The following is a 23877-nucleotide window of genomic DNA, read 5'->3' on the forward strand; positions in this document are numbered from 1 at the left end:
TCAATACTGTTATACAGTCATAAAATACGATTAAGTATTAAATATAATTTATTTATTGCCTAAAAATGCATATGTGTGGTTGTCATCACGGGACAGCGTGGAGGAGAAAGAGAGAGGTGGGGAAAGATGGCAAATCGAGCACCAAATGACATGGTCTCAAAAACCAATACAACGTCTGCAGTTTCGTCTAAACGAGAAGGGAGAGGCGGTAAATACGGACGAGGCAAATTGTGCAACAAAAAGTTGACCACGAGAGATGGAAATACGTCAAACCTAAGGTTGCATATCGGAAGCTGCCATCCACTAACTGCTGCGAGGATGGACCCGAGTTCACTCAGTGCAACAGTTTCAACGCCTGCCAATGGAGGACCAACAACATCTAGGTCCACCGCCAGTATGCAGCTGACGATAATGGGGGTCTTTGGGAAAACAACGAAGTACAAAAGGGACAGTGTCCATTGGAAAACCTGCAGTGATTTATGCAGTGACAAAATACTTGGCGAACGACATGGTAAAATTAAATCGATTTGTGTGCACGTCTCTGCGCGAAAACTGTTCTGGATGTTTATGTTAATTTAATTCTGTTTGACTGTTGTATTTGCACTTTTTTATAAACTGCTTTTTGTTAATATTGTAGTCATGTTATTTTGTAGTTAATATTGTAGTCATGTTATTTTGTAGTTAATATTGTAGTCATGCTATTTTGTTATAGTTTCGGTATTAGTGTTTGGTATTCAGTTTCTGAACGGTTTAGGCACAAGCCAACAGTTTGGTGACGCTGTCTGAGCCTTACGTTATAATTCTTTTGTTATTCATGGTAATACCGTATACAGAGTTAAAATAGGGAGGAGGTTTGTACAGTATCAAAATTTGGATACCGCCCAAGGCTAATCACAATAGTGTTTTGTTCAAACAATCTCTTTAGTTTACCACCGTGTTCATGAAATTATGATAGTTGTAGAGATTGTAAAATATATTTGAAATATATAAATATATATGACTTGCAGTCATCTGTCTTGGCCATCTTGAACAGGAGCAAAATCTGATTTATTTGATCTTATTCAAAACTCGCTACTGAACACCTTCCAATTGGAAGCCAGCAAAACTATGTTGTGCGTGATCATATTCTAAGTTTCTTAATCCTATTCCATGCTTTACCACTACAACAACTCTAATTCATTCATTCATTCATTCATTTTCTTTTCAGCTTAGTCCCTTTATTAATCTGGGGTCACCACAGCTGAATGAACCGCAACAACAACTCTCTTACCAGTTATTAATAATAAGTAGGGCCACACAGAACCCACAGAAATGTGCAGAAAACTTTGCATATTGTTGACTCCATGTCATTTCATATATTTACTTATGTAAATGCGTAAATTATTTATTCAGATTTTTTAAATATATGTTATATTACTGAATTTTATGTAAATATTGGAGGATTTGTGTGCAATAAAATTTGTAAAGTAATATTTTCTATGGATTTTAGTGGAAATGTAATTAATGGACTTACATTTTGGTCCTAATTTATTAAATTTCAGTTTTAAACAATACTTTTGTTTATGACACTTTCAGCTATACTTTCAAAAACAATCCACAGAAACCTGCAGATTATTTATTATTGTTTATTTATAAAAATCAATGCAGAAATGGAAAAATGTCACAGATTCGGTCTTGCCCTGATAATAAGTAATATTATAGGAGATAACTGAGGCAAAACTGCGCTCCTCATGCCGAAATGTTGCCATATGTAACTTCATAGTAAAGCCCTGCCTGTGAAATCACTGGCTGATTGGACATAAGGGCAGCTGCTTATAGTTTTGCACAAAGCCAATGTCTTGCATTGTCTTTTTCCCCCCTCACTCTCTCTCTCTCTCCATGCGGACAACCCCTCATTGGTAATTTCATTTAGTGCAGTTTTAATATTCGTCTGCCTCACTGACCTGTCTCTGTTTTTTAAAAGCAAAGTAATTCAGAATCCAAGTCTGCTGAAGTTTTTCACTTTAAATCATCAAAGGTACCATGTCTCCTCTCTTTCTTTCTCTCTTTCTCTCTCTCTCTCTCTCTCTCTCTCTCTCTCTTTTGTCAGGTGTTATTTATGAGACATGTAGCGGAATTCCTGTGAGTCTGCAGCACCTGCTGTAGTTGGACGGGAAGCCGAGCGGCAGCTGCCGTACTCTGTAAGAGCAGGGAAAATGTTGTGAAAGCACTGTGATTATGTTATTTAAGTGTTAAGGGAGGCCGGGAACATTAAAGGACATTGAAAAAAGTGTAGTGGATTTGTTCAGGGAAGCTGGGAGCGGCAGAAGAACTGTGAAAGCATTGTGAGAACAAAAAGGTCTAACAGCGTTTTCAAACACATTACGAAAGTGTGCCGAAAATGTTAAGTGGACCTTGGGAGTTTTTCAGACTAAAACATGTTGCTGAGGTGAAGACGAAGAAAACAATGCAATATGGTTCAAATGGTTACATTAAATAGGCATACAATGGACAATGCTTACGGCATTTATTATGTAAAGGGAAGACAAAAAATTCTCGCTCTAAAGTGGTTCCAAACATTTTTTGAAGATATTTTGAAAATGTTGGTAACTGTGACCCATTGACTTCCATAGTGAAAGAAAAGCTGATGGCTACCGGACATTTTGGAACAAGTGTAAAGTAAATAATGAAAGACTTTTCATTTGGCACATTTACTTTGTCTTTTTACACGACAACAATGTACTGAAAATATGCAGACGACTGTCAACACTGTCAAAACATGAATTCACAAACACAACAATATGATTTTTTTGCATGCTAGTCACTTGGTATATTAACACTTTGCTTCTGCAACAATATGGTATTTGACCATACTTTTCTAAAGTATTATAATGTGTTAGTATATGTAGAAAGTATTATCATCATACACATAGATTAGCAGATTGAATACCATTTTAAAGTGTTTCTGAATCAAATCACAAGTAAAAACAATAAAACTATATAAAATTAATGAAATCATAAACTTTAGAAGTGCAAACAACCCAAAAAAAGCAAACCGACGTTTAGTCATGCAGACGTTTGGACCCAAGTTCAGTCATCACTTCTTGTCAGTGTTGTAACCAGGTAAACACAGCACACAGGTGAACACTGCAAGGTCAGCGTTTGTTTTGACTGCAAACACCTGAGTCAGGACAGGTGGACTTTAATCTGCCCTGTCTGGACAGAGAGCATCATCGCTAGATCAGCTAAAACACACACACACACATAATGGACAAAAAAATCCACTCAAATTAACCAATAACACATCTGAGATCAGAATGGACCTCATGTATTATCTGAACGCAGCCTTCTGGCCCTATGAAGCACAATTCATTGTTCCGTTCCAAATACAGAAAAAGAAATGTTCGTAATCTTCAATCAAAATGCAATAAAACGTTCTCTGCCTCAATCCAATCAATTCCTGATGCATAAAATCTTTCATTTCTCTCAGAATAATAGCTTGCAAACATCATTTCAGCTTATTGTGATGTAAAACTGCAAGAAATTAACCAAAAATTGGGTCAAGGCACGAAGCAAGATTATTACACAAGACGTTTATTTGCTCTGGATGTCTAACCTCAGTTCAGTATCAGGTAACTATCAGGTAAACTTGGCAAGGCCAAATACTGTGTACTGCAAATACAGGAGGGATAGTACTCCTTGCCCTGTGATTGGCTGAAATGTACGTGGGAGGCTCTGATACCATCAGGTGCCAGGTGCAGACGGACAGAGGAGGGGTGAGGGATTCTGACAGCTTAAAAGATGTCCGGATCTCGTACTGAGAGAGAGAGCTAAACCCAAATCTGGTTTACATTAGGGGCGTTTTAAAAGGAAACGGTGCAATGACATCCTCTCAGCCTCGCACGGGACCCCAGGATAATTATTACTGGCGGAGGTGAGAAATTCCCGGGATGCCATTTAGCACATGGATAGATGACATCAGAGCAAACCTGTGGGGACCTGAGGCAAACATATGGAGCTGCAGAGCAGAAACAAACAGTTTGCTAAACACCGCTTAAACATATTCATCATCCCATGACAAGGCTGTCTGTTGGTGCACACACTCGCGCGTGCATGTTTAATGCTCGCTACACAACACACAGACCCTTGAGAAGCATTTTAATTGGGGTGACAGCATCTCCTTTTAGTGTATGTTGTGCAAGACTGGCTGTAATATGTCACTAAGTGATGTTTTAATCAAATACAGACCACTAGTTTCTGGTTTACATTTCTTTCTCTATACATAAATCCGTTTCAGAATACATTTTTTCTGTCTCTCTCTATATATTCTCCCCAAAGTGTTCATCTCAGGTACGCTGTACATTTGAGTAACTTGTCATTTTCATTGGTTTGAATTCATTTGAATATTTTCTGCTTCATATTAATAATTTTTTTATTACATATTGTTCAATTAATAGTTATTTCCAGTTACATACATACTCTAAGTGAACTGTAATGCTGCTGTGAATCTAATAAAAAGTAAATACTTCCCATATAATATTTTAATAGTTTACTTTAATACAGTAATTTTGGAAGAAATTAATTAATAGTCTTTATGACATCTTTTTACTGACTAATAATGAGGCAGTTACACTGTAAATTGCTCAGTGGTTAGCACTGTCACTTCATAAGGCTGGGCGATTTGGCCTAAAATCTAAATCTTGATTAATTAATCAGACCTAAACTGCATTTCGTTGCCTTGTACGTGTACATGTGTAATGACAATAAAGTTGAATCTAATCTAATCTAATTAAACCTTTTAACTCGATTACGATTAATCAACAATTGTTTTTATTTATTCATTTTTATTTTATTTTTTTGCCCTCATAGATATAGTAAATATGCTCACATATTACAAGTGAGAGATTTTTGAATGAATGGTGTATTACTTGATTTTAAAATAAAGGAAACGCACACTATCTGCTATCTATGATTATTTACTTTAACATTACACAACTGAAATTAAAACACAGATTGTCTAAAACAAACAGTCACTCATTCTTAAAAAAGTGTAAAAATAAATAACTTGCACTTTTGGAAACAAAATTAATTATTATTACACTGTAAAACCCAAAAAGTTAAGGTAACGCAAACCATTTGAGGAAACCGACTGTAACAAACCATTTAAGATCAAAAACTAATCCTAATGAGTACTGTGAAATTAATCCATTTGAGTAAATGAAGCAATTGGAGCACAGTAAAACCTAATAAATGAAGAGAACTCAAACCAGCTGAGTACTGTGAAACCCAATAAGTTAAGGCAACTCAAACCGTTTGAGGAAACTGATTGCAACAAACCATTTGAGTTATAAAACTAATCTATATGAGTACTGTGAACTTAATCCATTTGAGTACAGGAAGCAATTTGAGCACAGTAAAACCCAATAAATAAAGAGAACTCAAACCAATTAAGTACTGTAAAACCCAATAAGTTAAGACAACTCAAACCGTTTGAGGAAACAGATTGCTACAAACCATTTGAGTTATAAAACTAATCTATATGAGTACTGTGAACTTACTCTGTTAAGTTGAAGTAATGAGGTATTTAATTAACTCAATACCTTCAAAACTGAGTTCAAAACTCTTTTCAAATGAGTAGAATTAACTTTCAGTAAATTTTGAGTAACCTACACTCATTTCATTAGATAAAGTTGACTGTTGGGTTTTACAGTGTATTGTATATTTCTTATGAAAAGTAGAAATAAGTCTAAGACAATTAAACTAACATTCTTTTAACCCTGTTACATTAGCAGTATCTCTTCTAAATAAAATAACTCTTGCATATCCTGTAAATAATATTTTAAACAGTGTATTTCTTAAATCTTCTGTAAACAAATATTTTAACGTAAATAATGAATTTAATGTAATGGAAAATTTGCCATCTCAAGGCTTTTCTGGCACAGCTTCCAATCATCGTCAATGTAGTGCAAACGTTCAATGTGTAGGTACATTTTTTTGAGAAGTGCACAGGTATATGACCACACAAAGGCTGCGCCAGACCATTCACATACCCGTTTGACACAGAAGTATAAATCAGAGCGGTAGAGAAAGTAATTAAAAACAATTGACTTGGAAAAATTTGATTATAGGTTCTGAATGTCGATTTCGATTATCTTTCGAATAATCGCCCAGCCTCATAGATAGAAGGTTTCTTGTTCGAGTCACGGCTGGGCGAGTTGGCATTTCTGTGAGGAGGTTGCATATTCTCCCAGTTCACATGGGTTTCCTCCAGGTGCCCCGGTTTCCCTCACAGTTCAAAGACATGCGGTACAGGTGAATTGGATAAACTAAAATTGGCCGTAGTGTATGAGTGTGTATGTGAATGAGTGTATGGGTGTTTCCCAGTACTGGGTTGCAGCTGGAAGGGCATTCGCTGCATAAAACATATGCTGGAATAGTTGGTGGTTCATTCCGCTGTGGTGACCCCTGATAAATAAGGCACTAAGCCAAAGGAACATGAATAAAAAATACGTTGTAACAGCGTCTTGATTTATTGTTTTGTTTACATTAGACTGTAACTTGTCAGAAAAATATGCATCAATAAAAGTTACACATTGCTTTGTGCGCATAAAAAAGCCAATTCAGCATTTCATTCTGCTTTTCACAAATTTTTCCTCATCGCATCTTTCTAGATGTTTACCGGTGTTGACATTCGCTGTGCTGGAAAGCCTTTCACAATGTGACTAATACACCCACATCATAGTACGACCTAACATCCTACTTATACAATCCCTTCTCCAGGGAGTTCAGATGGACAAGGACACACACACACACACACACACACACACACACACGCACATACACACACAGGTCTCCAGGGGGCTGTGAATAGAGATGCATTACGAGTCTCCCCTCAAATCATAACGCATCAAAACCCTGCCGAGCTGCTCAGAAGCTCAGAGAACAGAGATCTCATGCTGCCTCCCAGCATCCCTGACATTTCATACATCACTTTGATAGATCACCTTATCAGTGCAGCCGCTCGCCGGCATAAGAGCTGTATTCATAAGGCCTACGAGCTGATAAAAGTATACGGCATATTCATCATTATCTTCTTAGCATTGTTTTGATGCGATAAGGGCTGAAAGCATTAAATGAGGATGCATTACTTCTAGCTGTAATTTTGCTTTCTGATGCAACAGGGATGCAAAAAGAAACGGTGACGGCTGAAGGTGTGTTGATGCTGCTTTTGTGCTGGAAGAGACTGTCGTGTTTTTGCTGTGGATCAATCAGGAGATATTGCAGGTTGTTGCCTATTATGGATGCAATATGGGGATGATGGGATTGGATGCGACGAGCGTGAAGTAAGATTAAAGAAATAAAAAACACAGCTTTTCGTTTTTAGCTTCTTTATAAACAGGAGGTGAGGGTAAGAGAAACAGTCTGGCTGGTGATGAGACGCCCCTTGCTTATTCTTTGATATGTTCATAAGGCAGAGCAGAAAACACAATGGTAGTTTTTTGTTTGTTCTTAGAAAAAAAAGTCCTATAACCTGACAAATATCATACCTGACTCTGGGATTACTCCAAACTTTATAAACTGACAAAATACCTTGTTTAGTCAATCAGAAAACTTTGCACTTTCTCACCAGTCTTTCTTTCTTCCTTCCTTCCTTCCTTCCTTCCTTCCTTCCTTCCTTCCTTCCTTCCTTCTTTCCTTCCTTCCTTTCTTCCTTCCTTCCTTCCTTCCTTCCTTTCTTTCTTTCTTTCTTTCTGTGAGGGTACATGTCAGTGATGTTCTATGAAACTGAAATGTTTTTCTTTTTCATTTTTAAAGGACATCTAATTTACCCTTTTTAAGATTTAAGAGAAGTCTTTTGTGTCTCCAGAATGTGTCTGTAAAGTTTCAGCTCAAAACACCCATCAGATTATTTATTATAGCCTTCGGAATTTAGAAATTTACTGCTCTGAACACAGTGTAGCTGTTTTTGGCGCCTGTGCCTTTAACCACCAATTCCCACGTGGCTGTCAGTGTGTCTCCATCTCCATCTTCGTCAGATAAACAGCACAGTGACAGACATGAAGGAAGCAGATCACACATAACGTTTGTGAGAAATACTACAGTAAGAACTTTCCCTATGATTATTTGATGTATTTGTTGTTGAGTTAATTCAAGCCTTTGTGCAAAGATGAGTCCCACACAATGTCATTACATACTCTAATATGACTGTGGACACATTATATCTACACACAGTTCTGTCCAAACAGCTTACAAAAGATATTTTTCATCATAGGTGCCCTTCAAAACAATCTCCCAGGTGTTGGGCACAATGGTGTGAAACAACCCTGTTAAAATGGATTTACAAAAATTTATAAAAAAGCTGTATTACATGCCAGAAAAGTAGTAGCTGGTCCGCCACTGTTCTTTTAAATGTCAAATACTTGCTCACACTGTAAAAAGAGAATAGTTAGTTCACAAAATGTAAGTAAACCAACACGATCTCACAGCAATTCGTAACTTTTTGATTAAGTGCTCAAACTAGGGCCCACGGGCCAAAGTTGGCCCTTGGTAACCTTTAATTTGGCCCACAATCCCTTCTGAGAAAAGAGGGAGAATGATAGGGATGCTTGAGAGCGTAGGTCTTAAACTTGATTCCTGGAGGGCCGCAGCTCTGCACAGTTTTGCTTCAACCCTAATCAAACGCAGCTGATCAAACTAGTTAAGGTGTTCAAGACTACTAGAGACAATTAAGCAGGTGTGAGTTGGAAGTGGTTGTAGCTAAACTATGCAGCACTGCGGCCCTCCAGGAATTGAGTTTGGGACCATTGGTTTAGAGACTAGAAATTATTTCTGATTTAATGTAACTTTTTGTTTGTTTGTTTTATCGCTAAACTACAAAAAGCTAATGGAAATTAAATGTTTTAGATTTTTTTTAAATGCTCATACTGTCACCCGACAGATCCAGAGGTATCGGGCAAATGAAGGCAGGGGCAGCACTGAACACTACTGTGCTATAAATGTGATTTGTTTATGCTTTTACTGTAATAATATACAATTTATTTTTAAAATATTATAAAATATGTTAGGAAATTGGCGACTCAGTGGTGCAGTTGGTAGTGCGGTCGCCTCACAGCAAGAAGTTCGCTGATTTGAGCCTCAGCTGGGTCAGTTAGCGTTTCTGTGTGGAGTTTGAATGTTCTCCCCGTGGTCGCATGGGTTTCCTCCGGGTACTCCGGTTTCCCCCACAGTCCAAAGACATGTGGTACAGGTGAATTGGGAGGCTAAATTGTCCATAGTGTATGAATGAGAGTGTGTATGGATGTTTCCCAGAGATGGGTTGCAGCTGGAAGGGTATCCCCTGCGTGAAACATGTGCTGGATAAGTTGGCAGTTTATTCCGCTGTGGCGACCACGCATTAATAAAGGGACTAAGCCGAAAATAAAATGAATGAATGAATGTTAGGAAATTACCTAAACTCTAGGAAATTCTGGGTTATTTGAACCCAAATTGAGTACAATATAAACTAACCCAAACATTTTGTTAAATTTGGTCCTACTAATTTAATAAAAAAATAACCCAGCACTTGGGTTAGTCCCTATTACACTCAGAATTGGGATGAAATAACTCCACATTTTTTTAGAGTGTGGGGCAACTGTAATGTAATATAATTTGGGCCCATGGGTCTCAAGTATTTTTAGTTTTTGGCTCTTCATACGAAAAAGTTTGGACACCCCTGATTTGCTGGCTAATTTGTATGAATTTGTACAATCTCATTCAATTTAGTACGATTTGCTCATCCACCACTGGTGATTGAGTTTAGGGGCAGGCTTGGGTTCCACGCCCCTTTTTTCAAATCGTACAATTTCATACAACAGAACGTAAAATAGTTACATTTCCTCGTGAGATCAAGCTGGAGTAAACATGTTGCCTTAAAAGCGAAAAGTTGAATTAATCGGGTAGACCGATTGTTACTTGGAACTATTAACAATTTTGGGTTTAATAGACGTCTAATAGACATCTAAACATAGACAGCTTGGCTAAAACAAGGCTAAACTTGGGCTGTCAGTGAAAATCTAATAGACATCTAAGAACAGCCCAAAACTAGTCGTCAAATAGACAGATTAGACAGACTTTATATGTGTAGTCATTCTTTTCTGTTTATTTGATGACTAGTCTAGTTTTGGCCTATTCTTAGACGTCTATCAGATTTTCACTGACAGCCCAAGTTAAGCCTTGTTTTAGCCAAGAAGACTATGTTTAGACATCTATAAGACATCTATAAGACATTGTTTAAAAACAAAAAATGCTTAATAGTTTTTAAGGCAACAGGTTTACTCACTTTCTAAGTAGTCAACTAATCACTTTAAAAGCAATGGGTTTACTCACTTTTTTATGTAGTCATCTATAAACTTTTTTTTACAGTGTAGATTTATGTCAGCCTATAGACTGAGCAGATAACACGCTAACCGCACCTTCGGTTACAGGAACAATCCTCCAGGATCAACCTTAAGGTTAAGTTGCTCGCTCAACAGCACAATGCTGTCCGTTCATGGAGTCATTCCTTGGGGATTTGAGCCTTTTTGTTACAAGCTCAGTTCTTACTACTACATTACACTACAATCTACTGAAAACATGGTCCTAAGAAAAGAACAGTAGGCCTATATTGTGTAAACAGTTCAACACAAACTTTAGCTTTAGTGCTAGCTGTAGATATGCATAAAAAAACAAAAGAGAGAGAGAGAGAGACTCTAGTGACAATGCTAGCCCTTAAGAGTACTCCCAAGTCATATTATTAAAAACAATACATATATCAGCACAACAGGCGCACAAAATTACCCCCCACACAAGCCAATTACGAGCACTCATATTCTCAGGTGCACTGAAGAAACCTTAACAGGTGCACACAACGCACAAGCTCATCCCTGAAGAACACGCCACTTAAGTTGTCAGGCTCCGATCGGAGTCTTTCGGACAGGTGTACACACAAACATAATATCCCCAAAGAGTAAAGGAGTGGAGAAGGGGGGACGAAGTCTTAATTTCCTGTGAGATGTGGCAGTGACCTTCCCACCATGCCTACACACACACACACGTCGGGATAGATGATTGTATTAGATGAGGTCATACACCTCACACACCTGTTCATATGACTCACACTGACAAGAGATCTGGAGAGAAGTGTTTATCTCCAGAGAATCTATTTCATACACACTCTATTAGATGAGATCAACACAACACAGTGACATACAGAAGAAAAAATGAGACTGATAGGAAGCATTCGCGCACACACATTGTGAAATGTGTGCTAGTGGGTCCAGACGGCACAATACTTGTGAATGATCCTAACTGGCTGCTGCTATTCTATGGGGGCGTCACTTTTCTGAGCTGTGTGTAAGGCTGGCCACTTGACGATTTTAAGCCTGTTTTATTTTCTGTTCGCGTCACTCAATGATCAAATCGGCATGGACCAATTTGTGGCTTGTCACAATCAAATTTTGTGCGAGCATTAAGTTTATCATTATGATTATGAATTATTGTTCTCAATCAACTAAAGTGAGAGCTCTCTTGATCCCAAAGCATAAATATCAAACTTGTTGTTTGGGTTGCCTCTGTGAGGATTTCTGCTGTAGCCAATGAGAGTGAGTTTCAAAAGTTTTATTTCTGAAACATGGCAGCCACAAGCCTTAAAAAATATCAATATTACAGTAATAGTAGAGTGTTTAGCATAATTAAGTACAGCCCATTTTGAAAATGAATATTTGTATCCATTTCTCAGTGAATATAGGCGATGTATTTTGGTGTATTTAAACAAAAAAGATTTATTAAACAGATATATTTGTTAAAATCATATTTTACTCACCAAACATATTTAAAAATCGAAAGATAATACAATTAAATTCAAGCAAAATATTGCAAAAACAAATACAACCTACAAAATTTCAACAAAATTTCAACTTTTTTTTCTTCTCTTGATTTTTTTCTCTTTTTTAAAATTTGTATTTAATATTTTTTTCTAACATATAAATTTGGGTGTACTAGCTTTTAGACTGATATCGTAAGTTATTTTGTTAGATAAGCTCCAGATTTGGCTTCAGTACTGACTAATCTAATGTATATGCACAAATTTAAAAAGAGAGGTGTACTTTTTTGAGGGGTGTACTTATATATGCTGAGCACTGTATATGCCAGACCTGGGCATTTTTCGGCCCCTGGGCCACATGCGGCCCGCTGGACTTATTTGATCGGCCCGAGTTAAGTATTTATTTAATTTAAATTCAAACACGAACAGGGCCTTGCAATGCGCAGACCTGATAATGTGAGTCAACAAAAGGGGACTTTCACATATAGCGTATTTTACACAATCAGTTTTGTTATTTCAAATGGACTTCAGTGCACTTGTTCAGCCCAACACAGGCTAGACTTCTCTCACTGAACATAAAAAATAATAAATGAATGAATGACTGACTGAATAAAAAATAAATTAATTAAATTAATAAGTAAAAATTAACTAAGGTAAAGCAATCAAACAAATAACCTTGTGGCATTGATATGAAGTTGATATTGTGATGCTGGTCTTTAAAATACTTTTGTGTAAAACTGAACCTTTCTTAAACTTTAGAGTTTTTATGAATGTTTATTGAATTATTTTACACAATTTTTTTAAAACAAATTAATGTATTTATCTGGCCCTCTAAAACCACCCCAGAGTTTAATGTGGCCACTTAAAAAAATAATTGCCCACCCCTGGTGTATACAAAATCCATATCATATCCAGTTTTATGTGCCAAACATTTGTGTGCTGTATGCAAACGTTGTTTATCCAAATCTGACTGATCAGATGGGGCCTTTACTATTTTGATCCACACCTCTCCAGTAGGTGCTGTTAGGTTTTCTTTAAGATTTAACAAGCTAGGAAAAATATCTATTCCCCTTTTTTTATTACGGTCATAACATAAATAAATATATATTTTTAAAATGCTGATAAAATTGCCTTTTGCAAGATAATTCTACTGTAAGAAATATCATGATCGCAACAACAAAAACTATTTCGCAAAGTTCATTCATTAATTTATTTTCTTTTCGGCTTAGATAAATGGCTTTATTAATTAGGGGTCGCCACAGCGGAATGAACCGCCAACTTATCCAGCATATGTTTTACGCAGCAGATGCCCTTCCAGCCGCAACTCAACACTGGAAAACACCCATACACTCTTGCATTCACACACATACACAACGACCAATTTAGCTTTCCAAATTCACCTATACTGTATGTCGTTTGGACTGTGGTGGAAACCGGAGCACCCAGGGGAAACCCACGGCAACATGCAAACTCCACACAGAAATGCCAACTGACCCAGCCAGGGCTCGATTCAGCGACCTTCTTGCTGTGAGGCAATCGTGCTTTCGTGTCGTGCAAAATTTTAAAACGATGTCGGTGCCAATAGCCTAGTGGTTAGTGCATCGACATATAGCACCCAGGTGCTCGCGGCGACCCGTGTTCGATTCCCGGCTCGAGGTCCTTTGCTGATTTTTCCCCTCTCTGTTAATCTCCACTGTCCTGTCAATAAAGGTGAAAACCCCTAAAAAATAATTATTAAAAAAATAATAATTTTTAAACGATGATTCTGACAATCCATAATTATAATCTAGCCGAATCATTTAATCTTAGCATTTGAAGGATTGTGCTGTTAAAAAAAAGAACAAGTGGAGGATGCGTAAATGAGGACAGAAATGCACAGAAATTCAATCTTTTAGCTGACATCAATGTGAACTTTATATATTCAATTGACAATAGTAGTAGTAATAATAATAATAATACATTGCTTTAAAAAAGCACCTTATGCACCTACACTTATAATGAGTGTTTGTGTGTTTACTGTCTTACTAATGTCTGACCATGATAGAAATGAACTAGAGAAAACTTCCAAGAAGGTGGAGCCTCGCTTGTTATGTTATTACAACTAACTAATACAGTTAATACAGTAACTATTACAGTAATACAGTTGTTTACCAGCCAGACTGCTTCAAACTCCAGAAACAAACGCAAAACAGTCAATTTTAGCTTAATTTTGTTCAGAATTAAGTCAGATCTGTTTGACTTTGTTTGAAGTATAGTCCAGCCTGTAGTCTTTACTATTATATTATTGTTATTATATAGATCAAAAGTCTATTATATAAATGAACATTAATAAACATGTGCGTATTTGAAAGTGACACATATGACTTCAATCTTCAAGTGTTGCGAGGGGGGTTTTATTTTGGCAATGCCTACGTGTCTCTCACCAGCACCATCCAAACACCTTTAGGATATTTTAGTCCCCAGACCAGTGCTGTTGACACCCATCCGCTCTAACACTTGTTCCTCCATCACACCTCTCCATCACAGCAGACAAACGCTCCACCTACACACACTGACATGCAAAAAGACAAGGATTCCTCCACATCTCGTCTTCCTCTCGGAGGAGAATGGGTCATATGCAAATGCACGTCTCCGCATGGGCAGTAGTTTCCCACAGGCAGCAGGAGAAAGAGAGTTCCCTCCCTCTCCGCACTCTTTCAATAGTCCTTTTCTTCTGCCGCTAAGCCCCTCTATGGCCGATAGTGGCCTGCTGCATAGGTAGCAAAACCCCTTTTCTCCCCCTCGCTGAAGCTTTAAAACACAATAGCTCACTTAAGCATGCGCGCACACACACGCAAATACACACAGACCCAGCAATAAAGTACAACCAAAAAGGGGGTTCATGAAACCTGGGCTCTTTTTAGGGAGAATGAAAATGAGGGAGAGATGAAGGAGAGAGAAATAAAGAGAAGGTTTTTCTTTGGGAGTAATGCTTCCTCTCTTTCCTCCGTGAGACCAGTGACCGGGCTGATCATTAATCCCGTTTGTAAAAGCACAGAGATGTTTGGAGTGCTGTTTGCCGAGAGCCAAATTTGGACAGGGCCGCAGGAATTAAGCAGCACCTGAAATGAACCGTGTATAGATTTCAGCTCTTTGCAAGATATGTTAATGCTTTTAATTTATAGTAGGTTATTTATTAAGTATCTGTACTGTTTATGACAATAACCTGTTGGTTTGAACATTTTTGCAGTGATGTGCATGTGTCAAATTGTAAAAGTAGACTTAAAAAAGTAGAAAAAAATTTATAAATAAACAATATCGTACTTAATAATAATAATCATTGTTAATATTATTATTATTATTAAAGTAGGATTTTTTTCATTTCCTAATAAATAATCAATATTAAATCTAATTTCTTAATAAATAGCCTCATTATTTATTTATTTATATGATTTATATATGATATTATAATTCATGTTAGCTTTTATAAGTGATTTTATGTTTTAGAATGAAATTTGTAATGTTCTCAATAATATTTGTAAAGGAAACATAGGCTCTATATGTGCCATTTACATATATTTCAATTAATATGGAAAACGAGTGCATGTTTTTATCAAAACTAATATTGGGATTTTTTTTTTAATGTGTGTGCGTGTAAAACAATATAATTTGGACAAAGAAATTATGGGGTTCTTCTCTAAAAAAGTAGTTACCACCCCATTTAAAGCAACATTATGGGCGTTTGATGTAATAACTAAAGTGGTTCAAACGATGGATCTGCGACAGAGAAACTACGGTTTTGGGAAACACTCGTCACTACATCGTTCATTTTCCAAAAAATGCCTCATACTATAATAGTTCAGCCGCGAGGTACGCTGTTGTTTGGGAAAAGCACTCTAGGTGTGCATGTCATGGATATCAAGCAGCTTGAAATAACAGATTTCACAGATTAAAAAATTGGTAAGAAAAAATACAAACATTGCAAATGATGGAAGGAGAATTCAACATATCTCAATCAATAATAAGTTTAGAGCGTATATTAGATTCATAACAAGTTAAAATGCACACCTACAAATCTAATACCTCTGTACTAAAAGAAAATAGCCTATAAACTACTGTAGATTGCAATAAGTTTATTACAAGAAGTTTTCTGATCTATTGATTTTACCTAATCAATGTACTGTATGTGGGATTTTAGAACATCACTGGGTAACACTTTATTTTAATGGTCCATTTGAGTATTAGTAGACTGTCTGCTTAATATCTGTTGATACTGCTCCTTCAATAGACATTTAACTGACTATAAGAAACTTTGCAAGTACATGTCAACTTACACTAACTCTAACCCCTAACCCAACAGTCTTACTTATAATCTAATGAGAATTAGTTGGCATGCATATGCAATGTAACTTAAATTCAACAAACGGTCCATCAAAATAAAGTGTGACCCATCACTGCTCCTCTCGCGATCTGTTCTCTTGCTCAGTCACTCTCGTTGTCATGATTTCCGAGTTATTTTAACTAATTTGTGGGGATCACAGAGCCGGTATGCGTATGCGGAAGACTTGCGGAACTTTCAGAGGAGGATTGCTCCACTCGCATCACAGCAGCTCAAAACACTGGATTGCAACAATTGCACGTGTGTCTTCCTCTGCTTGTTAACGCATAAACAAACAATTGCGATTGGTTCAGATCAGCGAGTACCGCTCGAGTCATTAAATGTGATAAATCTGCCAATACCGATCTCTGGTTGATCGATCAGAGCATCTCTAATTTTAATGAATATGAGTTTAATGACATTTGAACAACAGTGACAGTAAAGGCAGAAAAAAGTTCTACATGCCGTCTCATGTCAACATTGTCATGTTGTATGTACTAAAACCTGAATGGCCATTACTTTTACCTTTAATGGAGTCCCATTTCCCTTGCTTTCCTTTTCATTCACCCAATCAACAAAACAAAAGGCCCCTATTTCCTTGTGCAAGCCTTCTAAAGACAACGAGCGAGAGCCTACAATGCCAGAGAAAACACAAACTGGAGCTCAGTCAAATAGAAATGCAGCTACACGCTCTGTCTACAAACCCAGCAAGCGTTTTTTGTTGTTAAAATATGTCTCATAGATGTCTAATAGATGTCTAAACATATTCGCCTTGGCTAAAACAAGGCTAAATTTGGGCTCTCAGTGAAAATCTAATAGACGTCTAAAAATAGGTCATCGAATAAACAGAAATGAATGACTACACATATAAAGTCTATTTGACGACTAGTCAAGTTTTGGGCTATTTTTAGAGCAGTCTATTAGATCTTCACTGACTGCCCAAGTTTAGCCTTGTTTTAGCCAAGCTGTCTATGTTTAGATGTCTATTAGACGTCTATTAAACACAAAATTGTTTGCTGGGAAGTTTTTACTCACATACAGTGTTTTCCACGTGCTTAAACACACATTTGCACTGGCCCTTGACAAGAAGGAAGCCATGTTTGTTATGCAAAGCACAGGAAGGGAGAGAAGAAGAGCCATCTCGCCAGTTTACAACAGTCCTTCACTGTCACCTCAGCAGGCCTCCAAAACACTGACCCCCATCTTCAACAAATCCCTCCCCCACGTGACCTCCACACAGGGGGCAAACTGAAAGGGAATGGGGGCTACGACGAAAAAACAAGGACTGCTTCGGAGCTTTGTTACCTAGAGATCTATTCACAGAGTGTGTATTTGTGTGTGTGTGTGCGTGGAGGAGACTTTAACACACAGCCAATTTGTTACGCTGGACGCCTCACAATGGCTCAGGGGGGGAAAGTGAAGTCATACTTGAGGCAATGCATGGGTGCCCATGGCAGAGGTCACTAAACATCACCCTGCTACTGTGTCTTAGGGAAAGGGTCAAAGGAGGAGAGGAGAAGAGGACAGTCAATTCACTTTTGGAGGAAATCAAGGCAAGGATGATGGATAAATGAAAATTTCCTCTTCGGCTAAACCAGAAAGAGATCCTAAATGTTAGCAGATGGCCATTAAAATGCCCTAGGAGCACGTCCTGCAGAAAAGCACACCTCCTCGTTCACATGTACCTACAGAAAAACAAATACATGCAACAAAATACTGCAACTATAAAGCATTGACTTAATGTGCATGATTAAGAGAAAAACAAGCGTGTGTGTTTATTGCCTTAAACCCTAGAAAGTCTGGTACGGGGTGTAGAAATGGCCCGGTGCAGTAATTAAAGTTTTATCAGCCAAATAAATTCCGCTACACCCATTTTATCACAGAGCTGGCAGTAGCCTGACGCTGGCCATAGCTCTCCGAAGCTAACGATGGTAAACAAGCTAAACATTTCTCATCATTCACTGGGTGTGCCATTGCGAGTATAAGTGCAGTCAAGTAAAACTTTGCGGGTTCTGCTCATTTCATAGGTGTAAATCCTTCCCCTAAAATGTCTTGGTGTAAAAACACAGCCTTGCTAAAGTTCTTTTGAAACGTAACCTCCATTTTAGAAAGCCACTACAAAGCACAGCACGCCCAACAGCCGCTGCCATGTTTATTATCTTAGCCATGCTAATACCGGTCAGCCACATTCCTCTATTCCCAAACTGGGAGGTTTCAGATTGCCCTCCAGTACTCTTGGAGGGAGCCAAAGGAGGAAGGGACAGAAAGAGAGCTGCCCTGTGAACAACACCTGTCGTCTTGCCGACTATTAGCACCTCCACGTTTACAGCTCATGCTCCTGAAAGTCTTCATGTCGTGTGCTGCGAGAACCCCAAATGTTTGGGAATAATTCCCACGTCCAAAGGTGAAAAAAGACACACAGGGACAAGTAAAGCATCTTCTAAAATCATATTTTTTTTCTCGGCCAGGTAAATTAGCCATGAATATTGCACAGAATGAACATTATGTTTCCATCCAAAGATGCAAATTAAATGTACGCGCAAAAACTTGAATATCGCAAAAAACATGTGTGCAATAAAGCAGCGTTTCCATACAAAATCGTCCCTTCCTGATAAACTGCCGCCAAATATCAAAAGTAAAAACAGAATTTACTGCAGTAAGAGCAGCTGTGTGAATCTTTTATTTATTTAATAAATTACTTGCGCCTCAGAAGACAAATGTCGACAAGCAATGAACGCGTGCTTACTGTTTGAAGGCGTGAGACGCGGAGCACAGATGCTCTTGACAATTCTGAAGGGAACTGATATTATATGATTAAGGGGTTTTAGAATGACTAAAACAACATTTTAGATGTTTCACAGTGTGCTCAGCCACTTGGTTTGTCCATTCACACGTTTTTATGATCACATGATCTCTTAGAACAAAATCACATGACTTTTTTTAATGCGCATTCTGGAATTTGTTCGGTAAAAGTGTTTCCATCGTAGTTTATGCACATTTCTTCTTACCTAATAAAAAGTTTATTTTAACAGTATTGCGCATATGTTATTTATGCTTATTTTCACAATTGATGCGCATCTTTGCGTTTCCATCAACCGCTGTTTTATGCGCATATCCAAAATGGCATAAAAATAGGAGGATGGAAACATAGTTACTGATGTAATACTTGTGTTGTATGCTATAACCAGACTGAAAAGAAACATTGTGCCTTCAGCACCTCTGTTTTGTTGTCTCCAGTACCGGGAGTGATTCAACCACAGGGTTTCATTCTTTATTTTTAGATAAATTAGAGGTGAAATGTTTCATTCACTTGCTATTTCCAGTGGCAGATTTAACCAATAACAAAGGTAAGCAGTCGCTTAGGGCCCCAGGAAATTAGAGGGCCCCCAAATAAATAACTAGAAGTATAAATGACACTATAAATTATATATAACATTGTTTTCTATCATATTTTGTGCAGTGAGAGTCTAAAAAGTTTTAATTTGAACATAATTATTACATCTGCGCAAATGTGTCCCCCACCTTCAATCATGGACCAGTCAAATCAGTAAAGATTAAGTTTTAAAAACGGAGTAGTTCATTTATTATGTTTAGTTGTGAATTCAACTTAAGAAAACAAATCATTTCAAAAGTTTTACAAGGTGCTTTACATGTTGTTATTATTATTAAGCATAAAGATAAAATGTAGAAAATGAGATTGAATAATAACAATAATAATACAAATATTAAGTACAAAAGGTCCATTTTAGAACTTTTGGGCCCCTTGGCTGGAATTGCTTATAGGGGCCCAAAATCACTAAGTCTGCCCCTGGCTATCTCACATACCATGTACCTCAGGTTTACCTTTTTGAATAAACTGTACAGAGCCATATAGTGCAATTTAACACTGCTGTAGAATTATTTAACAGTGGAATTGGTGTTGAACCCTTTTTTTTTTTTTTGCTGTGGATATTCACAGAACGGTTCCCGAAAAGACACAAGCAGGAAACCCATTCTGGAACTGTATGGGTGAAATAGAGTTTTGGGAATACACATGTCCTCAGTGACATACTTGAGATACTCTCTGTCAGCTTTTGGAGCAGTCGGTGATATAAGCAAGGTGTGCTGTTAAAAAAGATTGATTAAGGCTGTACCGCACAGCCACACAGCTTTCAGGATGTTTAGACACAGTTCACCTTCCTCACATACTACAGATAACTTCACCTGAGACTGCCTAAAGTACTCTGAAAGTCTGTTGACTATTTAGCATTCCACTTCAAGACGGAGAGTTCAAATCAGTGGGTTGTTCCCTGGGCCTCAAGTTTACTGAGTTTATAAAAGTCCAGTACATTTCGAGAATTTATGTATTGATCTATTCATTCAGGCAAGTCAACAGGGTTAAAAGTGAGAGAGATCTAATGAATTCTCTTTCTTGTAAAACATTCTTCACCTGGCCAACAGCTCATCTCGAGGTTAACACTCTGCCTTCAGCCAAAGCAACAGGCACGTCACAAATTTTTCACCTGATAGTGAAGTGCTGCTGTCACATGCGAGCAGAGTCTGGTAAAAAAATCAGCACCAGGGGAGAAAAGTTCACCTCCCCCACAGCAACTGTATGCAGAAACCACAATAACATTTACAAATGTTACAGATATGAGTACACCGAATCTGACTCATAAATGAGTCAGGAAGATTTTCATTAATAGCCAAAAATATATACCAATAATAATAGTCAGGATGGTTTTAATATTGTTATGTTTACTTGGATGATACTAATCAGTAAATGAAAGTCATATATATTTCAAACAGAAAAAAGTTGTGATACTGAAGGGGCTTATCAACAACTTTGTTTTCAACTAAAAATAAAAAACTTTTTTGTGTTTTGGACATAATTTACATGACAGCTACATTTGAGGGGCCTTAAAACATACATTTTGGTCTCAAATTATACAGGTATTGTCTTAATTTAAGTTAAATACACTAATGCAATTTTGTGAATTATGAGTTATGCTAATGCATAAGTAATAGATAAGCCCACCTGGAATCTGCTTGCACAGAAATCCATATATTTCCGCAAATTTTTAGCCCATCATTGAGTCTATGTATTTACTTGTGTAAATGTGTGTAAATTTATGTTTATTCCGTTTTTTAAATTCATTTCACTAATATTATTGTGATATATTAATAGTAATATTAAAATGTTCATATAACTTATTTATAATGCAGATAGTAAAGTAATATTTTCTGTCTTTTAGTAGATCTATTATATGAGAGACTTGCTTTGTTTACCAAATAAGTTAGGTCTAATTGGATTTGCATTGTAAACATTAAATAAAAGTTCAATATATATATAATTTTTTTTAATTAATATATTTAGTTCTTAGTTATGATACTCCTAAAATTATTCTGCATAAATCCGCAGGTATTTTACAAAATTCTCAGCAGAAATAGCAAAAAATAATGTAGCTCTAGTAATGAGTTATGCTAATGCATGAATAATAGACAACCATTTCAACAAGAGCAGACTACAAGAAGGTACTTGTGTTGCTCAAGATACCATGCCATACAGTGACAATGTTAAGTTTACTGTGTTATTATCTGTATGAGAAGCTTTTTTAAACTCAAAGTAAAACTTTTCCATTGTCAGAACACTGTGTAAACGTGATTGTTTTGGAAATTATGAATTTTTTTTCTACATACATGGCTAGCTTGTTCACTTTTGCAGTTTCAAGCACATATATTTATATGTGTAACCATTCATCTCATTGCTGCAACTTGTTCCATCTGTCATTTATTAGCACTGTGATGCTGCCAACAATTAGGCCTATACTGATAAGAGAAACAAGCAACATCACAGAAGACCTAAGGGAGATTTTTTTAATTATGTGGGATTGTTAAGCCGGTAAAGGTTGTCTGAATTATAATTAGAGCTGAATTGTTATGAACAAACATTACCATTCACATTCTTCAGTAGATGAGGATTCAAACATCAAGGGCTCCTTGGCTGAATTAAAATAGTTGTAAAGTAAGTTGACATAAAAACATTCAATTCATCTTGATTATGGTAATTAAAGCGAAGGTAAGTCTGGTAAACCCAGAGTGAATCTATCTAGAAGACAGTTTGCCTCCAGTGAACATTTACTGTTGGCCTTTACACCAAACGGTGAAGCACTCAGGCGGCCACATTCCAATTATCCACGGTCTGATCAACACTCCTCACGGGGGCGCGGAGGGGGAGGGGCTTATGCTAATGACGCAGGGACGCGCACACTCAGGGAGCGTTGATCACGCACCAGGAGCGCTGATACTCGGCGGGTGCGCTCCGAGGTCAACCCGTGACTTCAGATAATTAACGGTCAGGACGCGGAAAGCTCATGCCTATGTTTAATTGTTCAATCTACCTTTTTTTGCTTTGTTTTTTAAACAAAACAAAAACACTTAATTTTGAGCTTAAAATGATAACGCAAGCTTTATAAAACACACAAAGATAACGATTAACATATAATAATTACATAATATGTCAACAATACCAATAACTGGAGGTGTTCAAGTGATAAGTACAAGGTGCTGACGCACGGTTCAGGTGCGTCTCCGCGTTCAGATACCTGCAGTGCGGTGAGCAGTGCCAAACGCCCCATGACAAAGCACTTATTTCAATACAACACGCCAGAAAAGCGCAACAATATGACCCTTAAGCCTCATGGTTTAAAATCTTTCCAGGTTTAACCATTTAAGAACACGCCTATGCTTTATCACTAGGTAAATGATCACGAGCGATGCTCTAGAACCTGTAAGTACCGAGGATGCTCTTTGCACAAGCGGTGCTTTTGAGAGTAAGCGCTATAGAAAGCCTAATGATAACAGGCACTCATCCGTTCTACAGTTAAAAACAAACGACAACAGCTGAGAGTGAGAAGGCATGCGAAAAACACTACACAGACATCTTTGGTATACCTGCACAAGTTGACATTTGCTGCAACGCACGAGAAACGCCTCCCGTCTGCTTTCAAAACGAGACAATGTATCTCAGAGAGTGAAAATCAACGACTCCTTCCTTGTCAGCAAGTTCAGGTAGCAAAAAACGAGCGAGATGGTCAGATGGCATTTATAAAAAACCTAAGTGACATTTTTGTCCTCCTCTCCGATCAGGTAGACACATATTTACAGGTCGCTCACACACGCGCGCGCCGAGAGAACCGCTACATGGCGCGCGCATGGCGTCAGCCTGAGGAAAAGTCTCTTTCTTCACTCGCATCTTCATAAAAAACACTAAGCCATCTAAACATTAAATTCTGTACTTTAATCTAAAAGGAGCGAGTTTGTTTGGATAAAAACGATGTTTTAGTTAATGTTGCTTTATCTCACGCGCGCATGCGAGAGGTGAAGCACGCCTCGATTTCCTCAGTGAATTTAGTTAGGTTGACGGCTAAACCTCTGCTATGCACAAGATGCAAGGTAAATAGTCATATTTCAAGATCGTAAATCGCCAGTACAGCAGTAAGTTATCCACCACACAGAAAACCACACATGTTACGGACGCATAAAGTCCCCAAAACAACTAAACTGTCAGTGCAGTAAGTCCAGCTGCAGCAGCGCGATTTATCAGGATTGTGTGCGCTGCTCGGGATGTATACGCATTCCTTATATAGGCTGCAGCAGTTGTTCTAGCAGCAGACAGCCCTTCAGATTCCTTTCCTTTTCTCCTCAGCGTTACCACCCAACT

At 37.6% G+C, this 23877-nt stretch overlaps 1 protein-coding gene across 2 annotated transcripts in view; it reads right to left on the bottom strand.

The window, feature by feature from the left end:
• The window catches only part of zeb1b (zinc finger E-box binding homeobox 1b), a 104740-nt gene that overhangs the window by 79799 nt on the left and 1064 nt on the right, over window positions 1–23877 (bottom strand). Inside the window, exon 1 of one of the 2 annotated variants that reach the window (XM_056469053.1) lies at window positions 23109–23672. The exons of the other annotated variant lie outside the window; for it this stretch is intronic. Coding sequence (XP_056325028.1) covers window positions 23109–23124 — 16 coding nt within the window. The 5' untranslated portion in view covers window positions 23125–23672. Of the gene's footprint in view, window positions 1–23108; window positions 23673–23877 lie in introns of those variants that run through there. 2 annotated transcript variants of the gene reach the window in all.

Source organism: Danio aesculapii, chromosome 12, assembly GCF_903798145.1.
Source record: "Danio aesculapii chromosome 12, fDanAes4.1, whole genome shotgun sequence".
In the NCBI taxonomy this organism is placed as follows: domain Eukaryota; kingdom Metazoa; phylum Chordata; class Actinopteri; order Cypriniformes; family Danionidae; genus Danio; species Danio aesculapii.